The sequence below is a fragment of the Bos indicus x Bos taurus genome, chromosome 17 (assembly GCF_003369695.1).
Source record: "Bos indicus x Bos taurus breed Angus x Brahman F1 hybrid chromosome 17, Bos_hybrid_MaternalHap_v2.0, whole genome shotgun sequence".
Classification (NCBI taxonomy): domain Eukaryota; kingdom Metazoa; phylum Chordata; class Mammalia; order Artiodactyla; family Bovidae; genus Bos; species Bos indicus x Bos taurus.
In genome coordinates this window covers 2,372,636-2,390,550 of record NC_040092.1, presented here as the reverse complement: position 1 = coordinate 2,390,550, position 17,915 = coordinate 2,372,636, and the positions used below count along the sequence as shown (strand labels likewise).

The window sequence follows — 17,915 nt, the reverse complement described above, 5'->3', positions numbered from 1 at the left end:
TTCCCTGCAAGTCCACCAAGATAATGCTTGTTGTTTGTTGTTCAGTCACTAAGTTGTTTCTGATTCTTTGCGACCCTGTGGACTGCAGCCCACAAGGCTTCCCTGCCCTCACTCTCTCCTGGATTTTGCTCAAACTCCTGTCCATTGAGTTGGTGATGCCATCCAATCATTTCATCGTCTGCCACCCTCTTCTCTTTTTGCCTTCAATCTCCTCCAGCAGCAGGGTCTTTCCAATAAATCAACTCTTCATACCAGGTGACCAAAGTATTGGAGTTTCAGCTTCAGCACCAGTCCTTCCAATGAATATTCAGGGTTGATTTTGTTTAGGGTTGACTGGTTTGATCTCCTTGCTGTCCAAGGAACTCTAAGAGTCATCTCTGGCACCACCATTGAAAGCATCAGTTCTTCAGAGCTCTAAGATAATGCTTAGTCAATGCTTAGAGACTTATCCTGATCATGGAGCAATGTTTTCCTCAGTTTCTGTGCTGGAGCTTTTCCTCCCTACATGGGAGGATGGTCGTGGTGATGCATGCTGTGCAGAGGTGTGGGAGCACAAGGTCATGTGTGGCTTACTGGTACTGGGCTGGAGAAGGGAGGGCAGTGGTCTCTGACCATGGTGCTGAAAACACAGTGGGCTTGATTTCATATCTATTGAGTCACAAACCTGGGATTCTAACCCAGGTCTGCTCACCTTTAATGCCACACCTGGGCTCAGAAGACAGAATTAGTTCCCTTGGTGGGCATCCACTTTTAGTGGCAAGGTCAGTTGAGTGGTTTGACTCAGCAGCATCAGATCTTAAGCCCTGGAAGTGTTGCTCACTTGCTGCCCTGGATCAGGGACTGAACAGACCAATCCTTGCCACATGACCAGATCTGTTGTGAAGCCTTGGGATTTCCAGGTGCAGTCAGTACACCTTTAAGTCATGCCAAACTCATTGCTTTCAGTGATGTAGCAAACAGATACGGGTTTCTCTGGTTGAGAGGTGGGTTTTCCACATTCTTCACATGTCACAGTCCCCCAGTCAATAGTTAACATTTCTCTCTCATAAGCTATTATTTCTTGTTTGATTCTGAGTGTCTGAAATCAAAATGTATTTCCTTTGGGCCCAAAAGAGGTAAAATATACCACCAGAGTACATTATGTAGAATCCAACTATTAACATCATCTTATAATTAATTACATTTATTCAAACCTTAATCTGTACCATTTTTATTCCTGCAAACAAGAAAACTGGGAGTTGTGTGCAAAGTGGCAGGTGTGTCATGGCCTGATAGCTCCTCTGGAAATCTTTTCTAGTGCCTCCTGCCTCTATATCCAACAGTCCTTTTATTCCTTTCCCCAGACACAGAAGCTTCTGAGGAGAAAAAAGGATGCTTCAGGCGGGCCTATGACATGTTCTGCGGCCTGGACCAGCAGAAAGCCCCCAAAATGACGAAGGAAGAGGAGGCAGCCATGAAGCTGAAGATGACAGACACCTCGGAGAATCGTTTGTGGCGGATGGTAGTGAACATCAATGGCATCATTCTGCTGGCCGTGGCTGTCTTCTGCCACGCCTACTTTGCCTGAGTCCTGCTCTCTGCTGAGGCTGCGCTTGTGGAGGCTGGAGTCTTCACTGTGTCCCTCTTTGGCCCCATTCAGTGGTGTTGAAGGGATACCAGCCAGTTGTAAACTCTGCCCTGTCGATAAATGTGTACATTTGTAATTACAGGCTAGCTGAAGAAAAATCACTGATTCACTGTTAACTTATATATTCAAGGCCAGTGTGGTACAGTCACCTGTACATATCTGAGCTGCAGAAGGAAATCCCACTCAGTCCAGTGTCTAGGAAAAGGCAGACTAAGATACAGAAGCCCCGTGGTGTCTGATGCAAATTTTTCTCAGGTAGATTCAGCATGCTAACATTGTTTGTGATCCTTAAACACTGCTTAAAGAGTTGTGGCCCCCTGGTTACTACCACTTTCTCTATCTAACCTCCCCCCTCATTTTTTTTGAAAGAAAGCATCACCCTACCTCATGAAATCCTTGTCAAGTTTTCCTGGCACAAGAAAAATCAACCTGATAAATTGACGAACATATTGAAGCTGAGGATGGGAGCTTGATGATGTCTGTGTCCTGGGTGTTTGCTCTTTGAAGGAGAGGCCTGGACATGGTAGAACCAGTGCCAATGAGAGGGATCCAGGCACCAGCCTCAAGCCAGGGGGGAAAGCAGATAATCTTGAGTCAAGAGGATTTTCTGGCTTTCTTGAAAGTGTTCATTGTCAGTTCCTTGTGTTTGAGATTCCATTTATTTTGGCATTTCCTGTGCCTGGACTATCTTAGCCACTCAGTAATGTTTGTGGGCTGAATGGATGACATGTGTATTTGTTAATAAATGCTTGTTTTCTTTTTGGGCGTCCCTGGTGGCTTAGATGATGAAGAGTCTGCCTGCAATGAAGGACACCTAGGTTTGATCCCTGGGTCGGGAAGATCCCCTGGAGAAGGAAATGGCAACCCACTCCAGTATTCTTGCCTGGAGAATCCCGTGGACGGAGGAGCCTGGCGGGCTACAGCCCATGAGGTCGCAGAGTTGGACACAACTGAATGACTTCATTTTTCTTTTTGGTTAACCTTATGGCTGCACAGAGTACTCTCTCTGGTGACTATAATGAATCGGGGTGCATTTTCCAGAGGCTCCACTTCCTCGTGGTGCTGATGTAACTGATTCTGTGGGGCTTAGTAACTGAGTCTGTGTCACATAATGAGCAAACATGCCTCTGGGGGCACTTGTCATCTCAGAGCAGCCGCACTGTCCTGAAACACTGATGCTTTTAGCCCAAGTCCTCCTCCCTATGAGTTCAGGTGGCCACAGCTCTTTTCCCTTATGTGTCTTGATTGGTGATCATCCATTGAACGAGGTTAGAGCGGGCAGTCTCTGTTCCAGGTGGAAGTGTTCAACATTTTTATTTTCTTTGTACCTCTTTCCTAAGGAGAAATTTTAAAAATTAAATTTAAATTTGATTAATCCTTTTGGTTCCACCTGTGAAATCTGAATCATTTTGTAATATAATCCTGTGGAAGTCATGATGTTTTTATTGACTGATTTGAGGCTAGCTTAGCAAATAGGTGGGATCTGAGGTTCTGTGGAGCAGCTGAGAGTAGTTCCTGGGGTGTAAAAATGGTTCAACAGGTAAAGAATGGCTTGTTCTTATGAAAGGAAAAGAAAATATTTGATGTGCCCTCATATTCCCCTTAAGCCAGGCAGAGAAGAGGGAAAAGCGGAGAATTTCACATGGCTAGTATTACTCAGAGTACTCAGCTTTGTGGGGAGTTTGTGATATTTTTGAGCTCAGAGAGGATAAAGAATGATGACTGAAAGCTGGTGGGTGGAGCAGGCATTAAGTATCTAGATGGTCCTAGATTCTGTTTCTGGCCTTGCCAATGATTCACTGTGTATATTGTGGTAAATTATTTTTTTCTCAACTGTGTATTTTTCTCTTTGAAAAAATGAAGACCTTGGTGCTTACAGCATATACCTACCTCCTCTAGGTGTGATGAGGTCACTTTGAAAAGTGGATGAGTGAAAAGAGGCTGGCATCTTTCTTACACACATGAAGAATGCCAACAGATGTTATATTAAACTGCATGTAGTCCTTTTCATTAAAGTTTATTACTTTGGTAAAAAAAATAAAAACATTGAAAAGCCATAACATCTTGAGTTCCTGTTTTCTAGCCATTCTAGACAAATACTGACCATGTCTGTGGTGAGAATTAGTTGGCACAAGATATGGATTGGGAAGCAGAAGCCAGGAAAGTTGAGAATAGAACCTAGCAACTTGAACAAGTTAACTACATGTAGCAAAGTTTGGAGAGGATTTCAACTTCAAAACCTCTAGTAAAGACGAGGTGAGTAACTCTACTTTCAACGCACAGTGTTCCATGAGAACCACTTGGGTAACCAGGGCCCAGTAAGTGATAAATTGTACTAGAATGATGGCAGGGATGCAGGAAAGAGATGTTTCTTTCCTCAGATGGAAGGCACGTGCTGTGGGGCAGAGTGATTGCTCATTAATGTTAGTTTATAGAACTGAAAAACCATGCCCTGTCAGGAAAAAGGCTTCTTTACGTATGGAGCTTCTTTACATAAGGACTGATGCTGAAGCTGAAACTCCGTTACTTTGGCCACCTGATGCAAAGACCTGACTCATTTGAAAAGACCCTGATGCTGGGAAAGATTGAAGGTGGGAGGAGAAGGGGACAACAGAGGATGAGATGGTTGGATGACATCACCAACTCAATGGACATCAGTTTGAGTAAGCTCCAGGAGTTGGTGATGGACAGGGAGGCCTGGCATGCTGCAGTCCATGGAGGTGCAAAGAGTCAGACACGACTGAGTGGCTGAACTGAACTGAACATATGGAGGACCATTTTAAAAGGAATCTGTCAAAATGAGAAGACAAAGCTCCTTCTGTGCAGAATGATGTTGCTCCTGGGGCCTTTGACAGACCTGGTGGCATTTCTTACTTCTGTACAACTGAGTCAGGCATTGGTGTTTACATGGAAAAATTTCTACCTTAAAAAAATTATTTAAAAAATCAGAGTATAATTGCTTTACAATGCTGTGTTAGTTTCTGCTGTACAACAGTGTGACTCAGCCATGGGCATACATATATCCCCTCCCTCTTGAGCTTCTCTCCCACTCTACCCATCCCACCTGCTAGGTCTTCACAGGGAGCTGAACTGAGCTCCCTGAGCCATACGGCAGCTTTCCGCCAGCTAGCTATGTTACACGTGGCTGTGTGTATATGTCAGTGCTACTGTTAATCAAATTCTACCTTTGAAACTCATTAGAGCTCTCACTTTTCACTAGAACTGAAATCACCATTTCCTGAAGTATCTGCTACAGCGTGTTGTGCTTCACAAAAGCAAACCTTGGAAGAAAAACACACGTGTGCTTAGCTGGAGGAGAGAGATTGTTTTTTAACATCACCCCCAACCCAGTCCCAAGAATACTCCTTCTAACCTCCAAATTGGATTTCGGTGAACCAAGGTTTTGAATGAGATGCTATTGCCTTGACGGTTTGGTGGGGATGGAATTAAGGTGATGTGCGTGAGGTTAACGGGGCAGGATTGTCTGACTGGCTCTGGAGGGTTCTGGTGAGTGTTATTCAGTCCCTGAGCTTCACGTTGCATCCGTACCTCAGCCAGTTTTTTTCTGTCACATTAGCTTCTGCTCTTCTATGGGGGCTCTTCCAAGACTCCTAGGACACAGGTAGTGATGCGGTCTGGTTCTAGGGCACACCCAGCTTGAGAGAAGCTGGTCCTTGTGTGGACCTGCATTCCCAAATCACACTCAAAGGCCAAACTAAACATTAGATATTTCAGATTGGAAAAATTCAAATTAGAATTCTGATGCTTGGCTTGTATCTTCTGATAGTCCAGGAGTCAAGGTGCTGGTGTCCTGGGAGCCCCCGATGCTTTTTCTTTCGCTCTTTGTTGAAAACCTCTGTGACTCTGCCATCCAAAGGCCCTGCCCCACCTGCCTTTCTCACCCTCAGGCTCTGTGTGTTCAGTTTGTAATTCTAGTTCCTTTTGCTGCATGACATCCACTTCAGATTATTGTTTCCACAGGAAACTATGACTTGGAAATCCATAAGATGCAGAACTGACTTTACCTGTGCTGTAGGCTTAATTGTGTTCTCTTCTCCCACTCATTCATTTGGTTAAGTCTAATTCCCCAGTGCCTCAGACTATGACTGCAGGGGTTGTGGGAACTAAGATCCCATGTGCTATTTGGTGTGACACCCTGCCTCCCCCCACCCCCAGGTAATAAAGTTTAGAAAATAAATGCTTTAAAAATGGTGATGTCTAGGGCTTCCCTGGTGGCTCAGTGGTAAAGAATCTGCCTGCCAAAGCAGGAAAAATGGGTTCGATCCCTGATCTGGGAAGATCCCACAAGCACAAGCCGCAGATCAACTAAGCCACAACTACTGAGCCCGGGCTCCAGGGCCGGGGAGCTGAAACAATTGAGCCCACAGGCCGCAATTTCTGAATCGCGGGCGTCCCAGAACTTGTGCGCCATGACAAGAGAAGCCACCGCAATGAGAAGCCCATTAGAGAGTAGCACCCGCTTGGTGCAACTAGAGAAAAGCCCCTACAGCAACGAAGACTCAGCACAGCCAAAAATAAATAAATAAACATTAAAAAAAAAAATGGTGATATCTGCAGTATGGTGGAGGAGGCCACTCCATGCTCTCATCCTCCAATAAAAACATTGAAAATTGAACAGAAACCGTCAGAACCAGTTTTGTGAGAATTCTGGAAAGTGGTTTATAAAAGTTGATAGCAAACAAGCATGGAAGCAAGAAAAAGTCACTACAGAATGGTTGGAAGGCTCTGTGGTACTCTTACTCCTTTCCCTCACCCTCTCTCTCTGTGGTGGCAGTCTTAGAGCAGCACCTGTCATTAGGCGGCACCAGTCTCAGAAGAGGGGCAGCCCATGCTCCCAGTGTGGAACCACTTGCCTACGTCCAGAGAGGGCAGAGCAGACCATGTTCACACATTTCTGTGTAAGCCTGTTCTTTCCTCCCTGGGTGGCTACCTGACGGACTGACACTAGGTGGCGCTCTGTTTCACCTAACTGGACTCAAGAGCGAGAAGGCTTGAAAACTCCTCAAGCCAAACGAACCAGCCGCTGCTGCTGCTGCTAAGTCGCTTCAATCGTGTCCGACTCTGTGCGACCCAATAGACGGCAGCCCACCAGGCTCCCCCGTCCCTGGCATTCTCCAGGCAAGAATACTGGAGTGGGGTGCCATTGCCTTCTCCGAAACAGCCGCAGAGGCCTGTTATTTCAAAACATACAACAGGGAGTTCCCTGGTGGTCCAGTGGTTAAGACTCCGTGCTTCCAAGGCAAGGGGCGTGGGTTCCATCCTTGGTCTGGGAACTAAGATCACACGTGCCATGCAGCATGGCCTAAAAATAGAAAGTATAGCATAGACTGCTTAACGCAAAATCTTGGGGAAATGTCATTGGGAAATTAAGACATCCAAAAGCAACTATACATACTGGGGAATTTAGAAAGCCATATTTAGAAAGACCAGGGTAAGACACATGCTTAGAAAAGGCCTGAGAAGACCCTCAGCTTTCATCTTGGTCAGATCCAGTACGAGCCTAGTTAGGAGCTGAAGAAGGACCTCAGAACAGTCAGTCTGGAAAATTGGGAGAACTCCTGGAATTCAAGGAAATATCTATCAAAACAACTGAACAGAAGCTAAGGAACCAAGACTTCCGTGGCCACATCAATAAAGAATATGGGCATTGCTACAATAGTCTGGGAAAGTCACTAAACAAACGGACTTGTACACCATTTAACAACGAATAAAATATACAAACAGCTCATGCAGCTCAATATCAAACAAGCTGATCAAAAAATGGGTGGAAGATCTAAATAGATATTTCTCCGAAGGAGACATTCAGGTGGCCAAAAGTACAGGAAAAGTAGCTCAACATCACTAATTATTAGGGAAATGCAAATCAAAACTACAGTGAAGGCATCACCTCACACCAGTCAGAATGGCCATCATCAAAAAATCTGCAAACAATAAATACTGGAGAGGGTGTGGAGAAAAAGGAACCTATCTACACTGTTGATGGAAATGTCAACTGGTATAGCGTGTATGGAGAACAGTATGAAGGTTCCTCAAAAATCCAAAACTAGAGCTACCATATGATCCAGCAATCCCACTCCAGGGCATCCCACTCCAGAGAAAACCGTAATTTGAAAAGATACACGCAACCCACTGCTCATTGCAGCACTATTTACAGTAGCCAGGACAAGAGACAACCTAAATATCCATAATGGATGAAAGGAGAAAGAAGGTGTGGTGCATGTATACAGTGGAATATTACTCACCAATAAAAACAAAATAATGCCATTTGCACTGACCTGGATGGACCTAGAGATTGTCGAATTGAGTGAAGTAAGCCAGAAAGAAACAAATATCATGTGATGTTGCTCATACGTGGAATCTTAAACAATGGTACAAACGAACTTATTTACAAAACAGAAACAGATGTAGATACAATCCTATGGTTACCAGGGGGAAGACCCCCGGAGGAGGAAATGCCAACCCGCTCCAATATTCCTGCCTGAAAATTCCCATGGACAAAGGAGCCTGGGAGGCTACAGTCACAAAGAGTTGAACACAACTGAAGTGACTTAGCACGCACATATTAGTCAAAGACTGTAGATAATACCAAGTAATTGAAACAAATGTGAATGTTTCTCAGTAGAAAAATGGTCAGATTATGGCAAATGATTTTATGGAATAATGTGCTACTAAAAAGAATGAGGGGTACCTATATGTACTAATAGGTGAAGGGCTCCAAGATAAATTTTATACTGAAAAGTCAGTCACAGAACAACACACAATGTCAAAATAAAACAAATACAGAGAAAGACATAGTCTGGTAACAAAGCAAATAATGAATTAATGTTAATATAGAAAATTAGATTTGGTAATTATTGCACAACTCTGACTATTCTAAAATAAACTTAATTGTACACTTTAAATAGATGAATTATGTGAACTATTTTTAAAAAGTAGCCTAAAAATCGATAAAAATAGAGTCAAACTATTTTAAAAAGTAGTCTAAAAATCATGCAAATTCTCTGGTGGTTCAGTGGCTGGGACTCAGCGCTTTCACAGCCAGGGCTCAAGTTTAATCCCTGGTTGAGGAACTAAGATCCTATAGCCACAGGGCATGGCCAAATTAAAATAAAAAAGAAGTCTAAAAATCAATGGCTTGATATGCTAACATTTAGTAGGGGGTGGCTTTATTTGAGATATAAGCTAATAATAAATTCACAAATATATTTACAACTGGTATTTTCAACTCATCTCCTCTTAACTATTAGGAAATATTTCTATTTTTGAAATCCTTGAGAGCAATGCAGGGAAGACAAGAGAAGTTCACTTTGACAGATGAAGAGGTTATTACGTGAGGCAGACTTGGGAGAGGCATTCCTTCTACGTGGAAACCTCTGGAAATTGCAGAAAGTAAATGTAAGTTAGGGCAATCTGCCTGTTGAGCTATAAAAAATTGAGACCCAGCGCTTCCAGTTTATGTACACCTTGAGTCAACTCACTGACTTTCAACTCATCAACTCTTTCTTTCTCTTTATTGACATAAAGGAACAACAGAAGCTAAAATCCAGGTGTATGGTCATCTCATGCGATAAAATGCTTATCTGCCTTTGCAACACAAAAAAGTTACACAATTGAAAAATCAATAAACTTATCCTTTGCTCAATAAATACTCTAGTAGCTCAGAGTTCAGGCAAAGTAGCCATGGACAAAGACTGCCACTGCCAGGAGGATGATGGCGTTGATGTTCACTACTGTCCTCCATAAGGGCTTCTCAGACGTGTCTGTCAGCTTCTTCTTCCGGGCTTCTTCCTCCTCTTCGCTCAGTTTGGGGCCTTTCCTCTGCAAACTGCAGAACAAGTCGTAAGCCTTCCTGAGACATCCACGAGTTTCCTCAGGATTATCTGAAATGAAGAAATAAATGATCACAGAACACGGGAAATACAAGTCCTGTCAATGGAGTACAGGTGATTGTAAAGGGAGATTATAGCTGCTGAGTGTTACAGAAATCCCTGGCACACAAGGCTAGATGGTGGATGGATGGACAGACAGGCTGACGGACAAGTGGATGTAGGGATGGACTTCACATGTAGCAAACTGTCTTGGTTGTTGGGAAGGTAAGATTTTAAAGTCTAAGTTTGCCATAAACTTAAGAGCTTTTTCCAAAGCTGAATTTCATGGCATTAAAAAAAAAAAAGAAGAAACAAAGACAGTTACATAGAGTTTATATACGAAAACCAAATGTAAACCAGGTATTACCACTGTCAACACCATCATGGGCTTCTTCGTGCCTTTCCTCTTCTGTGTCTAAATCAATTCGTTCCTCTGTACTATTTCGAAGAGCCCAGCACAGGCGATACAGCTAACCAGAGACCAGAGACAAACATATTAGTGATAGCAAGTGTTTACAATAATGCAATGATACATTGGTTTATTGTACAGCGCAAAAAAATCAAACAGCCTGGGAAACTACAGACCACAAAGAAGAGATCTTCCACCACTCTCACCCACAAAAACATTTATCATTTAAAATTATTTCTGCATTATACAGAGTGAAGTAAGCCAGAAGGAAAAACACCAATACAGTATACTAACGCATATATATGGAATTTAGAAAGATGGTAACAATAACCCTGTGTACAAGACAGCAAAAGAGACACTGATGTATAGAACAGTCTTACGGACTGTATGGGAGAGGGAGAGGGTGGGAAGATTTGGGAGAATGGCATTGAAACGTATAATATCATGTATGAAACGAGATGCCAGTCCAGGTTCGATGCACGATACTGGATGCTTGGGGCTAGTGCACTGGGACGACCCAGAGGGATGGTATGGGGAGGGAGGAGGGAGGAGGGTTCAGGATGGGGAGCACATGTATACCTGTGGCGGATTCATTTTGATATTTGGCAAAACTAATACAATTATGTAAAGTTTAAAAATAAAATTAAAAAAAAATTAAAAAAATAAAGTTATTTATGGTTTTAATAATATTTCTGTTTTCTGGTAGTTATTAAAAAATCATCAGTAATATGTTTAAAACCCTTATTTCCAGGTCCCACTGTATGGGACTCACACACGAGTTGAAGCTTTAAAAGGCAAAGAATCCTTTGAAAATGAGCATATCTATTACTCATTACTCACATGTACATCAGGAATGGGTTTTGTTAACAGGGAAATTCCCAGGGTGATCAGTATGGAAACAAAAAAGAGAATGAGGGCAAAGTACAGATAGTGCACGCCACAGATGACTTGGGGGCAGTTACTGGCGGCCAAACAACTCCCCGTTCCATAGACAAACTCTGCGATCATACGGATGAGGCCAATCACAAATCCAACAATCAGACCCCAGAAGGCTCCCTGAGAAAGAAACAAGAGTAAAATTTGTGTATTTAGAAAAGACAACACACTCATTCAAGAAAGTCATAATTATCATCCTGTTTTCTCCACTAAGAACCAACAAATGGCTCACCTTGACCACAAGGTCGTCAAAGAAGGGGGAAAATGAAACACCTGCATTCCCAGTGGGCTGTTGCGCTCTGTGGTTCTGAAAGATCATTCCACTGTTGGTTCTCCAACTCCAGGACACTACTGCCTACCCTGACAAAAACTCAAGTTTTCTTTGTGTTTGACTTTATAAATATATATATATGTTAAAACTTGTGACATTTTGGTGAATAAACATAACTATGCCTTCAGTTCAGTTCAGTCGCTCAGTCGTGTCCGACTCTTTTTGACCCCGTGAATCGCAGCACGCCAGGCCTCCCTGTCCATCATCAACTCCCAGAGTTCACCCAGACCCACGTCCATCGAGTCAGTGATGCCATCCAGCCATCTCATCCTCTGTCGTCCCCTTCTCCTCCTGCCCCCAATCCCTCCCAGCATCAGAGTCTTTTCCAATGAGTCAACTCTTCGCATGAGGTGGCCAAAGTACTGGAGTTTCAGCTTCAGCATCATTCCCTCCAAAGAAATCCCAGGGCTGATCTCCTTCAGAATGGACTGGTTGGATCTCCTTGCAGTCCAAGGGACTCTCAAGAGTCTTCTCCAACACCACAGTTCAAAAGCATCAATTCTTTGGCGATCAGCCTTCTTCACAGTCCAACTCTCACATCCATACATGACCACTGGAAAAACCATAGCCTTGACTAGATGGACCTTTGTTGGCAAAGTAATGTCTCTGCTTTTGAATATACTATCTAGGTTGGTCATAACTTTCCTTCCAAGGAGTAAGTGTCTTTTAATTTCATGGCTGCAGTCACCATCTGCAGTGATTTTGGAGCCCCCCAAAATAAAGTCTGACCCTGTTTCCACTGTTTCCCCATCTATTTCCCATGAAGTGATGGGACTGGATGCCATGATCTTCATTTTCTGAATGTTGAGCTTTAAGCCAACTTTTTCACTCTCCACTTTCACTTTCATCAAGAGGCTTTTGAGTTCCTCTTCACTTTCTGCAATAAGGGTGGTGTCATCTGCATATCTGAGGTTATTGATATTTCTCCAGGCAATCTTGATTCCAGTTTGTGTTTCTTCCAGTCCAGTGTTTCTCATGATGTACTCTGCATAGAAGTTAAATAAGCAGGGTGACAATATGCAGCCTTGATGTACTCCTTTTCCTATTTGGAACCAGTCTGTTGTTCCATGTCCAGTTCTAACTGTTGCTTCCTGACCTGCATAGAGGTTTCTCAAGAGGCAGGTCAGGTGGTCTGGTATTCCCATCTCTTTCATGCCTTAGGTTATACAATTTAAAGAATTGATATTAGATAGTTTGACAATTTTATTAAACTTTTGACAATTAAAAGCATTTATTTTATCTGTGAAGTTGGTGGGAGTAGAAACATGTATCCCTGTTCCCCTGATCAACAATTTGTTGTTTAGTTGCTAAGTTGTGTCTGACCCTTTTGCAACCCCACGGACTATAGCTCGCCAGGCTCCTCTGTGCATGGGATTTCTCAAGCAAGAATACTGGGGTGGATTGCCATTTTCTTCTCCAGGGGATCTTTCCAATCCAGAGATCGAACCCACATCTCCTGCATTGCAGGTGGATTCTTTTCCACTGAGCCACTAGAGAAGCCCGATCAAGATGTTATATTCAGGAAAAACAGTATTACATACGGATTAAGACTGTGAGCTTAAGATGGAGGAAGACCTTAGTCTGTATCTCAAGATCCCACTTACTAACGTTAAGTAACATATGGAAAGAACATACATATTAATCTCTCTGCATCTGTTCCTCATCTGAAAATTATTATAATAAGGCTAATACCTGGGAACAAAAAAGCAATTAAATGTTCAAGGCCCCTAATAATCAATTACATACATCATAACATAAACATTTTAAAAATATTTATGAATGTAGTAGATTTTTTTCCAAGTACTTCATGTTTTAAACATCTTTTAAATTTTCTTACATCAGTCTTTTAAGGTAGGCACTGTGATTGTCTTAATTTTACAGAGTCAAATGGTCTGATTAAGATCACAGTGATACTCAGTGGTAGAGCCAGGACTGGACCCTGGTGGTCTTACTCCAGACCTTGTGTTCCTCAGCTCTGTGACGAGGATGTAGATACTATTTTGTAAGAAATATAAAGACTGTACTCTGAGTGTGCACCATGCTTCTATACACTCTAGTTAGAATTAGGAATTGTAGCTGACCACAGTTGAAATTGAGAGGGGCCTTGAATTGTATAAATAGGGTGGGAAGAACGCATTTTTCGACCAGTGAATGAAATACCTTTTTCTCACTCCAGCAGGGGAGAAGTTTCCCGATCTTCACTTACCTGTTCGTTGACTCTTTTACAGAAGATGGCAAGCAGGAAGACAGCTGCAATTGGAGGCCCGAGGTAGCTAGAAATAGATTCTATGTAATGGAACAGTTGTCCATTTTGAGCAACCTGTACTAGAGGCACCCACACAATGCTGATGGCAATTAAGAGAATGATAAATAACCTGGGAAGAAAATAGGATGATTTCAATATTAAACAAAAGCCTTATTGGTGCTTGCATTATGTTTTAATTCATTCTGAGGCCATTCATTGACTTTCCAAATAAAATCAAGCTCCTTGACCTCACATGGAGCCACACTGTGCCTAGTGATTGTCTGTTAGTAAAATTCTAATAAAGCAATTGCTTATCTATAATTAGTCATAATATCTTCAACAATGAGATTAAATACTCAAATGTCAGCAATTGATTAATCTGTACTGTGGTTTATGCGATATGTCAGTTGAAACGACAGCACACTATTTCTATTAAGAAGCAATTATTTGCAGATAAAGAAAGCAGACTCCCATGGTGGTCTTTTATCATAGCTTGAGAGAAACTAAGTCGGTTTGTATAGGTGGGAATTAAAACAGATATGTGGACTGAAGTGGCCGGAAATGCTGATTTGTGCGTTTTGCTACTTGAGTACTTTGACAGGTAGAAAAAGTCGGCTAAAATATTAATAAACAGTAAAAACCTACTAGAGGCTCCTGGGGTCCGGGGATCATGGCTGATTCACTCTTCTAAACTCCAGTTATGCTTGTTGTATAAGTAAACAAATAAGAGCAGTTTACTGGACTTTCTGTAGAAGGTTATCACTGCCCTGTGCTCACCTGGAATAGAGACCTGAAGATTGAGAGACGAGAGGGGCAAGCGTCTGGGCAGGAGACTGAGGCACAAGCGTCTCATTTAATCTTTACAAAACCTCTGCAACTTTGCAATAAGTAAATGTGATAAACCATGGCAAGTCTGAGCACGGCGCCTAGAACACAGTATAAATTCAGCAGATAACACCCGCTATCCTAGTTGTTATCTTCATTGGAAAGCAAACCACACACCTCCCTTGCTCTTATCTTTGACTGATTTCTAACATACGTGGAATGAAATCCAAAGTCTTGTTACGGCTTAAACGGCCCTGTGTGCCCTTACCTCCCTTTACCTCTCTGACTGTGCTTCCTATCTCCCTCCCAGCTGCTCCTCATGTGCCAGCCTCACCCCTGTGGTCCTCACACGCATGACATATGACTCTTGAAAGCACACAGCACTGACTGTTCTGTCCACACTGAGCCATGGGACTCACTCCTCTACTTCCTTCAGGGTTGTGCTCAAACGTTACGCCCTCAAGGGAGGACTCCCTGAGCACCCGTCTTCAGTAGCCACCAGTCTTTAATCCTGTTTTGCTTGTCTATCTAACATTTTTTGTTATCAGGTATACAATGTGTGTGAGTGTGTGTGTGTGTGCACAGACACGCTCAGTCATGTCTGACTCTTTGCATCCTCAAGAACTGTAGCCCATCAGGCTCCTCTGTCCATGAGGCTTCCCAGGCAAGAATACTGGAGTGGTTTCCATTTCCTCCTCCAGAGGATCTTCCCGACCCAGGGGTCGAACTCGTGTCCCTTGTGTCTCCTTCATTGGCAGGTGGATTCTTTACCACTGAGCCACCTGGGAAGCCAGGTATAAAGTACATTTATTGTTTGCCTTTCTCACAAGGGCATAAATCCCACAAAGCAGGAAACTGCTTGTCATATATATATCCTTTTTTCATATTTGTATTCTGAGATGTAGTAGACATTTAATAAGAGAGATAAAAAGAAAAGCTCATTAATTGATCATTGGGACTTAATGTAGAATGATGCCTAAGACTACATACCTCTTAGTGTGACCGCTGCCTCTCGGGACCTGCTGAATTCTAGTCCGACACTGTCCCCACCACGAAAGCACAGGTGTCTTATTTTTCTTCCTGTCCTTTGTCCAGAGTCAAGATCTGGACAAGTGAGCCCTTGGAATTTTCGCCTCTAGGCACTTAATTTACTAAAGCAACTGTAACTGTATTCAATAACGCATGACTGTTTAGACAGGTGGGCAGTTTCTCTTAATACCTCATTTCTTAATGAATGTAGTTGATAAACTCCTCTGTAGTAGTGTGTGGATGGTTTAATACACATGGAAGCTTCTAGAGACAGTGCATTTAGTCTATCAGAGTAAGTGGGACATGTGCACCCCCAGGAAAGCATGGAAGGAGTATCATGATGATGTGGTTGGGAGATGGTGTGAGGAGAGGAAGAAATAAGAAACAGAGGCATTTGAAAGTCTGGACAAAGCAACTATTTCACTTAAAATGTGGCCCCCAGTTTTGTAGCTAGAAGGATGAAGTTGAATTAAATGTCCTCTAACGTCTCTTCCAAATCTGTCTGCCAATGCAGGAGACACAGCAGACAAGGGTTAGATCCCTGGGTCAGAAGATCATCTGGAGTAGGAAATGGCAACCCACTCCAGTATTCTTGCCAGGGAAATCCCATGGATGGAGGAGCCTGGAGGGCTACAGTCCATGGGGTTTCAAAGGAGTCGGACACAGCTTAGCGACTAAGCATAAAGGTCTCTTCCTCATACTCTAGAATGCTATGGTTAGTTTCCTGAACCCAAAGTTGAGGAGGTTCTAGCTCATTTATCTGCCTTTTTCTTTCTTTCTTTTTAAAAATACTTATTTATTTGGTTGTACCCAGTCTTAGTTCCCCAACCAGGGATCGAACCCAGGCCCCCTGCATCGGGAGTGCAAAGTCTTAGCCACTAGACCACCAGGGAAGTCCCTATGTCTGCTTTTTTGGCAGAGAAATTTTAGACAGAAACCAGGAGTGTCTCACCGTCCAGCTATGAGGAGCTCTTTCTCAGATGCTCTCTTCCAGATCTTGGTGTACAGATCGATGGTGAAGAGGGCACTGGCGCTGTTGAAGATGGACGTCAGGGAGCTCATGAGAGAGGCCAGCATGACCGACATCATCAGGCCTCGCAGTCCTGGGGCCGGGAGAGGGCACAGCCACGGGTTAGGAGCTGGACACCATGGTCTACGAGGACCTTGCCAAACCTGGAATAGTCACTGACTGGTGTGCCTGTCGACATGGATTATCATATGGCACTTCCTGCACGTTTCCTGGTGCCTTGATAATAGTCCAGCATATAATTTTGGTTGTATATATAAACTTAGAGACCATTTGAAAGGCAGGAAACCGGGTTCTGCCACCTTTCTTTGGGGAGGAATTCTTGGCTTCCTGAAGGTTAGGGAACCGGAGAGGGAAAAGCCTGGTGGGAGGTTCTCTTGAAGACATCTTTGGTGGGCAAAGCAGAGTTTTGAAAAATTGTGGCAACTTTACCCTTCAGTTCCCTCTGCTTATTAGTAATGCCATGTAGGCTTCCCAAAGTGTGAAAGAGGGTGGATGGGGTCACCTGCGGGTCCTGCTCCCTTCCTCTTGACAATGCTCATGTGGGTCGGGGAGGAGAAAGGTCGCAAAAGTGTCAGCCAACCTTCAATGAACCTAAGGCACAGGATCGCCTGCTCACTACTGAGCCCCTTACCCTGCTCACCATCCAGTATCCTAATAACTTTCTTATTTCACATAATGTGTGGTTTGTTTTTTATCTCACCAAACTGGAATGTGAATTTTAATAGGGGATTTTGTGCCTACTTCACTGATGTTTTCTGAGCACCAGGCAGTGTCTGGCACATAGTAGGCACTCAATAAACAGTTGCAAATTAAATAGATTGAGGTATATTATTTGGGTACCACTGCTGTAAAGAAAGCAGAATGAATATTTAACCTCTAGTCCTCTGAACTTCTATGTTTATTGCTATGAAACTCTTTTATTGATAAATCAATCTTTTAAATGCCCCTGATTGCCTTGATAGTTTTGAATTCAGAGGAGTAAGAATTCTTCTAATAAGAATTATATCTGGTTAATTTCTGTATTCCCCAGGCCAAGAACAGGGCTGGTAGCCTATGGAAGGTGTTCAAGAGAGGTTCGATGAAAACAACGGAATTAATGGAAGTAAGAATGATTAAGGATTATGCCATAACCCTTTCTTATGGCCCATCTACAGACCTGGCCTCTGAGGCAGTCCCAGCACAAAGATTTATCAAGGTATGATTGATAGATATCAATTGTAGTATTAAGGTGTACAACTTGATGTGACATGGTTACCACAGTCAGGCTAATTAACATATCCATCAGTCACATGGTTACCATATTCTGGTTTTGTGATGATTATACTTGAGATCTATTCTCTTAGTTTTAAGTATTAGTAATATATTATTATTAACTATAGTTAATATATATACATATATGTGTGTGTATATATATATAGTTAATATATATACATTAGGTCTCTAGAACTTATTTATCTTATAACAGAAAGTTTATACCCTTTGTGATCAACATCTTCCCATGACTGCCCCTCTCCACCCTAGCCGCTGATGATCACCCTCTACTCTCTGCTTCTTGGAGTTTGATTTCTTTAGATTCCACATATAAGTGATGTCA

At 42.8% G+C, this 17,915-nt stretch overlaps 2 protein-coding genes across 2 annotated transcripts in view; one reads left to right on the top strand and one right to left on the bottom strand.

Annotated features, from left to right (window-relative positions):
• Positions 1 to 3,687, top strand: part of SLC5A1 (solute carrier family 5 member 1) — a 50,093-nt gene extending 46,406 nt beyond the window's left edge. Inside the window, exon 15 of the mRNA XM_027566220.1 lies at positions 1,344 to 3,687. Within this exon, the coding sequence (XP_027422021.1) occupies positions 1,344 to 1,567 (224 nt within the window). The 3' untranslated portion in view covers positions 1,568 to 3,687. The remainder of the gene's footprint in view (positions 1 to 1,343) is intronic.
• Positions 3,688 to 8,821: 5,134 nt separating this feature from the next.
• Positions 8,822 to 17,915, bottom strand: part of LOC113907287 (solute carrier family 5 member 4) — a 28,756-nt gene continuing 19,662 nt past the window's right edge. Inside the window, exons 11-15 of the mRNA XM_027566219.1 lie at positions 16,244 to 16,394; positions 13,399 to 13,567; positions 10,766 to 10,981; positions 9,884 to 9,986; positions 8,822 to 9,528 (exon numbers count right to left, since the gene is read on the bottom strand). Of these exons, the coding sequence (XP_027422020.1) occupies positions 9,314 to 9,528; positions 9,884 to 9,986; positions 10,766 to 10,981; positions 13,399 to 13,567; positions 16,244 to 16,394 (854 nt within the window). The 3' untranslated portion in view covers positions 8,822 to 9,313. The remainder of the gene's footprint in view (positions 9,529 to 9,883; positions 9,987 to 10,765; positions 10,982 to 13,398; positions 13,568 to 16,243; positions 16,395 to 17,915) is intronic.